General features: G+C 42.3%; 1 protein-coding gene across 1 annotated transcript in view; it reads right to left on the bottom strand.

The window, feature by feature from the left end:
- The window catches only part of LOC104509938 (inactive serine protease PAMR1-like), a gene marked incomplete at its 5' end in the record, with an annotated part of 28,780 nt that extends 20,883 nt beyond the window's left edge, over window positions 1-7,897 (bottom strand). Inside the window, one exon of the mRNA XM_010152039.1 lies at window positions 7,790-7,897. Coding sequence (XP_010150341.1) covers window positions 7,790-7,897 — 108 coding nt within the window. The remainder of the gene's footprint in view (window positions 1-7,789) is intronic.
- Between the last annotated feature and the right edge of the window lie 1,961 nt (window positions 7,898-9,858).

A 9,858-nucleotide genomic window follows, 5' to 3' on the forward strand; every position in this document is an offset into this window, starting at 1 on the left:
AGGGAACTAAAGGAGAGTACTAAGGAAGCAGCAGGGCAATTTGGTTGGCTGTGAAATGCAGTTCTCAAGCTCTTGAAGAAACCAAAGAGGAGTATGGGAGCCATAAGAAAGAGCAAGTGGAACACTGCCTGGTCTTTTGTGTCATCATTCATACCGCCTGGGGCCATTCTGCCTTGGCAGTGTTTTGTATCAGCTGCAAACAGAGTTCGAGACAGAGTACTAAGGAAGCAGCAGGGCAATTTGGTTGGCTGTGAAATGCAGTTCTCAAGCTCTTGAAGAAACCAAAGAGGAGTATGGGAGCCATAAGAAAGAGCAAGTGGAACACTGCCTGGTCTTTTGTGTCATCATTCATACCGCCTGGGGCCATTCTGCCTTGGCAGTGTTTTGTATCAGCTGCAAACAGAGTTCGAGACAGTGAAATCATGCCCAAGAAAAGGAGCGCAACAGAAGGAATTCACAGAATCATAGAAACACAAAATGGTTTGGGTTGGAAGGGAACTTAAAGGTCATCCAGCTCCAACCCCCCTGCCATGGGCAGGGTCACCCTCCACTAGACCAGGTTGCTCAAAGCCTCACGTAAGGTAGCCTGCCTCGGAGATGTTTGAGTGCAAAGTCCTCAAGGAGGAATGAACTTTGGAGGGAAAAGAATGAAACTGTCAACATTTAAGCATGCTGGTTATTCCAGCAAACTTTCAAAGTAGTTTAAAGGTTACCCCCAAAGCACTGCAAGAAGGTGCAGTCTGTATGCTTGCACTCCAGAAGCTATGAACAGTGTATCAGTATCCAGAGAGAACAAGGAGTGGTTAGAGGCAGAGACCCCAGATCTATAATCTACTCCAGGCCCTTCTCTCATTTCTTCTAGCTCCAAAGAAACCTCCCCACAGCTAGGAGGCAGAAAACATCTCCATCAGCAACTTACAGCTGTATACCAGCCCCTTGTCTACAACCTTTGCAAAAGTTGGGCGTGAGCCTAAAGTGTGCCAGTGATGCAGACTGGGTTTTTTGGCCTGAACGCAGTTATTCTGTGCAGAAGAGCTGATTTCTGCCATATATTAGAGCAGACCTGGCAGATAGACTTAGTCTCAAGTGATTCAGTGATGAAACTTTGTCCCATCCAGCATGGCAAGAATACCTGGAATGTACCTTGGTCCAACCTGTCCTCCTGCAAAACTAATTCATCCTTCCACACGGCAAGTCATACCAGGAAGAATCCTGTGGATGGTTTTATCTCTAAGGCCTATTAGCAGACTGAGGAAGAAGATCGGGACTGTGGGGTAGGACAAGTGGAGATTCCCTATGAAACCATTTAATGTGGTTTAGAAATACACCTCTTCCTTGGACAGATTATGTTAACAAAGAGACAATTTCTGATTTATTTAGAAGACAGCAATGCCTGGAGCTATGCTCTGGGCAGAATACCATGTTTTCTTAACAGACATGTTTAACCTTCTGATAAATTAAAAAAAAAAAAAAAAGAGTCTAGTTAATGGACACTGAGAAAATAAAAAAGGGAAAAGAGTTGTCAATAAAGCAGATGTCCTGTCTCTTTCAGCCTTGCTGTCAGCTACACTTACTCACCGGAGTTTCAAAACACTATGAAAATATTATGAGATCAAACACTGCTAAATGGTATGAGCAACTTCTTCCCAGAGATTGCATGACTTGCCCAATCCAACACTTGTATTGACAGAGCTGAAGGAAAGAGCAGCCCTAGGGACCAGCTTTCTGCAGGCTGATTCACAAGCAGCAGTTGTTTAGTGATTGCTTCAGATGTTGGTAGCGATTTCCATCCTCAGCCATCAACCTCATTTTTCTCTTAGGTGTTGCTGTTCTCCTTTGGGGCATCTTGTCTGTTTGTGTAACAGGAACTGAACAGCAGTAATTTATCACTCAGTGAATTAAGACTACCCAAAATTCATATTAAAGCACCAGACATAACATTTGGTTTTTTGGCAGTTGTTATGTGAACAGTTCCAGCATCCTTCTAAACGAAGGACAAAACTTCAGGAAAATACTGACGTGAAAACTGGGAGCAGAATTCTGTAACTCCATCTCAAGCCAAGCCCTTCAAATTTACACGCTAGGTACTAAACAATATACATCTTCCCTTGTAAGCACATGATTCTTCTGTAAAGGACCATACTGCAGGGCAGTCTAGGGCAGCAAGGATAACATCCTAGAAGACATCTTGCCAGCATCACAATGTTCTTCTGATCAGCTCAGGAGAACAAAAGAGGGCTTTATCCCATGAGCATTGAACTCTGAAGGCGACATTAAAAACCTCTCTGAGGCCTGCAGTACTATTATCTTATCTGGGTTTGCAGAGACATGTGGGTCAATGAAGCTTTCTGTATGACTGCACTGGCCATCTCTTCACTGCAGGATTATCTCACCCTGTCTGAATTAACTGTTATTCTAAGCAGTTTTGCCCATAAACAGCAGTTTAATCAAGTAATAGTGCTCAAGGCACAAGTAGAGATACTACGTTGCCTCTCAATGGGAGTCCCAGGAAGGTTCTGAAGAGCAAGCCACCTCTGAGAGCACCCTGCCTGTGTTCACACTACAGGGTTTCTGTAAGACAGGTTAAAGGGTGGTGCTGGTTTAAGCTTTAGCCTGTAGCCGCCAGTGGGTCTGCAAAACCTGAGAACTGCCACATTCCGGTTAAAGGTTTCTCTGTGGGTCTCAAGGCAGGTGAACCCTTAGACTGCGACAGTGAAAAAAGGCCACCAGCCTTTACTGCTTTGCAGCTCCAGGTATATATGAACTTTGGCAGCAGCAGGAGTTGGGTTTTTACTTCTCACCCTATACATGCAAGACTGTAGAGAGAACAGTAGAAATGTGATGGAGAAGGAGTGGCATTAATCTCATCTCTTTGACACAGTCACCAAAAAAGCCACCTTGACACAAGTGGGGAAGAACTCTGGCCCTTTAAAAAAAGCTGTAATAAGCTATTTTCCACTAGATAAGACAAGCAAAACTCAACAAACATTAAGAAAAAAAAAAACCCACCCAAACCAACAAAAATGACCAAACCCAAAAACAAAACCAAAAACCCAACGGCATGGCTAACACTAGAGAAATTAAGGGTCCTATTTATTTTTGGAACACTTTCCCTAACTGGAATAGGACTGATTTCCAGCCCAGACTGGCAAGAAAGGGCTCAGGACATTTGCTTACACCTGAAGTTCCCCACAGTAATCATGCAGTGTAGACACTGTCTAACACATGTGGGCTGCAGATAGCAGAATATCTACCAGTGAGAAGAGACTGAGAAGACTCTGCCTTACATGTCCATGATTAAGTAAGAAAAACTAAGCTTAATGTCCAGAACCTTTCCCCAGTGCCTCATTCTAGACTGTGCTGGGATTAAAACTGTCTAGCCTATGCCAATCGCTTACAGCTGGGCTCATTTCTCCCACAGAAGAACAAGGTAGGGGTTGGAGGACCGTTAATGATTTCTCCTTATCTTAAATATCAGTCAGTCAGTCAGTCCATTACAGGTGAGGGCATTCCTAAGAACCAGCCCAAGTCACAGTTGTATGGGGCCAAGAAGGATGGAAGAGATGGAAGGGGATTATATCAGCAGTAGGGAAGGGCCTGGAAGCTATATTCAGAGGCCTGTTGGAACATAGTAAGGCCAGCCCTAGCAACATCAAAGGCTACAGCAAGGAGTTAGTTTATACAGTTTAGTTGGATTAGACCCCTCATTAGGATGCAGAACAAACCTCCTCTTCTTGGCAAACAGGAGCAAGCAACAGAATAAAAATGGTAATCAGATCTGAGCCCTGAATTCACTATTCAGCACGAGTTCCTCTTATTTGCGTAGGAACTCTAGTTTGCCTGGCTTTGTTTGAAATAAAGGTAACAGGAAATTTCAGGGCAGGATGAGGTCAAGGTCTCTTGCTTTGGGGCCAGCAAGCCCTGGGAGGACTCTTGAGACAGAACACCCCGTCCTAGGAGGAGGACAATCAGAGGGGGAGAGCATTTGCTATGGGGTACCAGCAGTAATGTCTCTCTACTGCTGCATCTTCAGCAGGCAAAGTCAACCCTGAGACTTTGGGAAAGACCTTTCTTAGTTTGAGCTGAACAAGTAGCTGACACGCTGTACAGAGTTGTTGATAGTCCGATATATGAGCGGATGCTTTTTAGCATGCAGAGCACCAGGATGAGGCCACTAGTCAGCTTGTTACTTTTTCCCTAATGTGCATCTTTTGAGGAAGTTGCTGCTCTCTTTTAGGGTATTGCAGACTAAGAGAACAAGATGATCTGGTTTTGGACATGGTTTGTTTGGGGTTTTTTTGTTTGGGGTCTGGGTTTGGTTTGGTTTTAATGCCTCTGATCACAGTATTATTTGCATTAAAATCCACAGAGGTCAGGCAGAAAAGCTTGAGTTTGACCTCAACCATGCCAGCATGGTTAAGGGGTTCCTGGGAGGGGTATGCAGGTATACTTCAAATTCAGTTTAAGAACAGAAAGAAACCCAAGTATTGAAAATAGGAATTACTTTACTTACTGTATCATCATAACAAAGCATGATAATGCTTTGCTGGTCTCTAGAACTTGTCTTTATTGTATTTTAGGGCAGAGGAAAAAAGGAAAGATCTCACACTATTGTTTAGCATTTGTTTTACGATTTCATATATTTTTTTTTTCCAAAACAATCTGTGGAGTGAAATCAGACATATTTAGATAAAGTATGTCTTGCCCTGAAACAGGACTGATTGAAGTATTAACAGTTGTTAGAAAGATGCATGCCTGCATTTCACTTCATGCTGTTGAAGCCTTTGAATTAACCCCTGAAAACTATAAAAAGACGATTTCCTGGTTGCCACAGCAGAAAAGAAACTGCTAGTTATGAGCAACCTGTGCCTTAACTTATGTTATTAATATTGCAAATTGTAAATGACAGAGCAATTAGGGTTGAATATTACCCCAGGAAAGCAGCTTGACCAATGTTGATCATCCTGTAAAACAGATGGAATTTAATTTAACAGAGGGAAAAATAGGTTCCTTGTGGTTTATCTCATTAAGTTGATTTCCATAATTCCAACAGTGATTCCCACATCTTTAAAACTAAACTTGATAACAGACAAAAAGACACAGCTGCATTGGGATGGTGAGGGACTTTTAGAAGATTTCTGATTCTGTCATGAAATGTCCATTGCTGAATTTGTTTAATATGGTGTTAATTTATTCCTCAGTGAGATAATCCCACAGTCTTCCTTCTTCTGAAGCATGTCCCTTGGATTTCTTTAAAACCCTTGTTATCTTCCTAGGTACCTTCTGTTGCACCACCTGAAATCTTCTATGTGCACTTAACATTAAGGGACTCTAATTTTCTTCTCCCTTATACCTGTTTTTCATCAACGTAAATCCATTGTCTTTAATGGGATTGCACCTGACTTGCTCCAAGAAAACCAGGCTGAAAAGATCAGCCTCGTATTATCCAAAGTCATATTCAATATTCCAAAAGAGACCATTTTAATGATTGTTTTCTGCAGAGATAAATTTATTTCCCCTGGCTTAACCTCACAAGACAGCACTGTTGCTGCAACAGAAAGGTTGCAGGTTTCTAAGGTTTCTAACGGACAGAAAGGTTTCTAACGGACAGAAAGATTCTGAGCATGACATGATCTCCCTTTAACATTTAAACTGCAATGATGTTCAGGAAACTACATGACTAAATTTTTAGGAATTACAGCCACAGATATTTTCTGCAGTTCTTCCTTGTGCTCTTAAAAAACAAATTGAACTTTAATTTTCTGCCTTTTTCCCTGAGTACTCTAGAAAATACTTGGGATACATTTTGGCAAAAATTAAGGAAGTATGTTAAGAAAAAACTTCTTTGAATTCAGATATAACAGTGATTTGCCATGATGTTTTCCCACTATGAGATTTACTAGTCACATAAAAGAAAAAACGTCAACCTTTATCTATGTTATGGAGGGCAGCAATATAGGTGCTGAAACAAAAATATTCCCTAGCATAAGCAAAAGGCAAGCATACAGCCACAAAGAACATAAAGTACTAATATTTTATCCACCTAAACTGTTCCCATATGGAAATACAGGGTTCCTGGCAAGTTAAAAATCTTACTGTGTATTTCTTTTAAGTGTCTCCTTCTTTTTATTCTGTTACTACCTACAACCTTCATTGTTTACAATAAGACAGAAGTCTCATCCTATTGTTTTTTAACTACCTTCTGTGTTGTTTGCTCTGTGTGTTGCACGGGTGAAATTTCTACACTGGAATTACAAATGAAAACCAGTAAAAGAATGTGAGTTCATTTCTTGCCTCGACTGTAGTGTAGAGCCTGCCAAAACTCCGGTTGAGGTTTGCTGGAAATTTAATTTAGTTGAAATGTAGGTTGGTTGTGAACCAGACAGGAATTTTTTCCCTTTTTTTAACTCTCTCCTAAAGACAGGAACGGAACTAATCTCACTGAGCAGTTGCAAAGAGCTCTGGACTTTCCAGTCCCTAAATGACTTGCTAAAAAACTACTCACAGGAAAGAGGCTGTTAGCAGAAGAGCCAGCCACATTAGCAGTGAGGTCAGGAACCCTCCGTTTTCAGCAACCCCTTCCCTACAGAAAACATACCAGGAATCTGTGCAATCTGGCAGAATGTGTCAAGCTGTTCAGAACCAAAACTTGTTCAGGCTTACAGAAAATGTAAAACTACCTCTCCTCAGGTCTGCTGGGAGAAAAGCCAAGTGTTATGAGCTACTTCTGGATCTGTAGAAGTGAAAAGGTGTTTTATCTAAAAATGATCCATGCAAGGTGGTACCATGTCACTATGATTTAACTCCCCTGATGAAGTAAAAGCAATTCTAGGAGAGAAATCCACTCCAGACAATGGCATGTGTGGGGAAAAGATTTTGAAGTAGTGAGGTCTGCTGGATATTGGCTGCTCTGACATAGAACTAAAAACTCTGGAAGCAGTCAAGGCATTGTGTGCCTTGCAGCCAGAGTAATGCCACAGCAAGGCACAGTAAGCCATGCTTTCAGTCTTGGGCCAAATGTGATCCCAAGTGGATTTCAGTAGTGGAGCTCTAGCTCAGTGACTTTAAATATTGCACAATGCTCCTTTCCACTAGTAGAGAGGATATAGCCTTTATCACAGCATATATTGCACAATTCTTACTCCTTCTTGCTCCTTCAAACCCTGTTAGATGAAGACATTTGCTCAACCATGAAGAATTAAATCACTAGAACAGATAATTGATTTCAACTCATTTGAACCCAGTTATTTTGCAATTCTCTTGGCAGGATAAAACTGTAAGTACAACTATATGTACAGTGAGGACCACCAACACAGATATGGACAAAATCTACCTTTTTTCATTTGTTTTGATGCCAAGTCTCTGTCATGCATGCTGTCAGAACTCAAGCTTTCAGGTAGCTGTAAGGGAAGACAAGCTTCCTAGGACTGACTCTGGGTAAAGCATTAAGCACAGGGCTCAGATGGGGTATGTGTTTTTAGAAGAGAACAGCTGATCCACACAATGAAAAATAGCAGGTAGGTATAGCTCTGTCCAATTACAAGATTTCTTGTGTGTTGTTTCCCAGCTCCAATCCTGTTTTACCTTTTTACACATAAAGCTCCACATCTATTCAATGGAAATCTTCATAAACTTCAAGCAACATGTCTTAAAAATACCACAAGAAGCTCAGGGCGTTCTCTGGCACTGTGACTGACCTAACCTAAATATCAATGGCACCCCTCACAATGAATGGCCTGCATCAGTGACAACCCCGGAGACTGGTCATACACACAGTACTTGTACTCACAGTTTTCACAGCGATTCCCTGTGTAGCCAGCCAGACAGGCACATTTGTACGTCCCACTTTTGTCTAGAATGCATGTTCCATCATGAAGACATGGAGATGAAGAGCAAGCTATAAAAGAAAAGCAAGAATGTTCATGCTTTCTCACTGGGTGGGGTCCTATCTATTTTTCCTCATGATGGTTGTGCCTTGGAGTAAATTACATATTCTGATTAAAAGTCAGGAAGACACAGTAAAGGCCCTCATGCACATCAAAAGCAGTTCTTTTCACAGCATTCATCACTTACTCTTACCATTTTCCTCTAGTCAGTAGTCAAATGGTGAGAAAGGTTTGTGGAACAAAAATAATTTACAGCAAGATCCAACAGTGTTTAGAGCTTAGCCTCAACCTACATTTCTTCTGCTATTCATCCCAGAGTTTAGGGATAAGTTCTGGGATCCATGGTTCTAATGGGTTTTTTGAGTCTCAATCTTGTCATCCCAGACTCTGGGAGTTGCTTTGCCCCTGAGGAGCACTTCTTTGGTGTTGGGTTCAGGAAGGTCTCAATGGTCATGATGACCAGAAGTCTGCTGGGGAAGCTCTTCCACACCACAGATCTAGCAGTGATACACATCAAATGGTACCTATTAACATAAATTAATATCAGAACAAGGTCTTCCTGGAGCCTTCTCTTCTCCAGGCTGAACAAGCCCATCTCAGCCTGTCCCCATAGCAGAGGGGCTCCAGCCCTCTGATCATCTTCATGGCCTCCTCTGGACTCAATCCAACTGGTCAATGTTCTTCTGATGTTGAGGGCCCCAGAGCTGGATGCAGCACTGCAGGTGACGTCTTAGAAGAGCAGAGTAGAGGGGGAGAATCACCTCCCTGATACTCAAAAGCACAAAATATTTTACCTTTAAGGGAGTCTTGATTTCCTGGCTTCAGTCAAACAACATTGGACAGTACTACAAAAGGTTAAAGCCCCTGTGTTGTGTCAAAGATCACTAGCTTGGGGGTACAGAAAGTAAAGCATAATTGTAATTCAGTAACAGGTCCTCATCTAACTAGATCCAGCATATGTCTAATCCCTAAGAGAACCTGATGCTTCCCTATCTGGCCCCCCATCCTTCTCATTTGGAGCCTGTTGAGTGAATTCTGGTCACTCATGCTAATTACTGGTTCCCATCTGACACATGACATGAGATGGAACCTCACACCTTTTTCCATACCAGGCACTGCAGCAGGTTGTGTGGTTTCATCCTTTAATAACTACACATGCAATGACCTTTCCTAGAGGGTATATAGGCTTTGCAGCTCAATTTGTATCAATCAAAACCTTTCTGACAGTTGAACCAATGATCTCTGTGCAGCCAGTGCCACTGTTTCAGCAAGCTGTTTCAGCAAGCCAGCATGGACCTCAGACGAAGGGAAGACAGAAAGAGAAAGAATTCAGTCTGACATCACAAGATGCTTCTTCAGTCCCCTGCATTACACCACTAAGGTGCTGGGGACATCAGATAAGGGCTGTGGTCTGGTCCACATGCTGTAAGCACAAGTGGTGCTGTTGCGCTCACCTGCAGCACAAGGAATTGCTGTAGCAAGCCCTGTGCAATCTGCTCTGGGGACCTCAGCTTTTCCAGACTGCTGTGCTCAGAGGGAAATTTCAGGAGAAATGCTTGTTTGCAGTGTGCTGCTAGATCTTTTGATCCTGTGCTGCCACCACCTTCAATTATATGCTGTCCTATACATGCTGTGTTCTTCCCCTAAACTGTCCTGCTGGCCAGGTTAATGCTTTACATAAAAGACACTGGGAGTGTTTTAAAAGCCTTGAACTGAAGCTACACATGAGGCCGGAGCAGCCTCATAATGAAGTGCAAAATAAGATGGCCTCATAAACTCTAAGAAGCCCTTTGCAAGTACTCCGTGTGGATTACCACACTTACAGCCACCCAGCTTCAGAATAATTACCACTAAAACCAGGGTGGAGATAAAGTGCTCAACAGTATTCAAATACCAAGTGTTCCCTGCTGAGCAGAGAAAACAGAATCAATTCAGTTTGCACCATATGGAAAATGTTAGTTCCCTGAGTGTA

Source organism: Eurypyga helias, unplaced genomic scaffold (genome assembly GCF_000690775.1).
Source record: "Eurypyga helias isolate BGI_N326 unplaced genomic scaffold, ASM69077v1 scaffold38365, whole genome shotgun sequence".
Lineage (NCBI taxonomy): Eukaryota > Metazoa > Chordata > Aves > Eurypygiformes > Eurypygidae > Eurypyga > Eurypyga helias.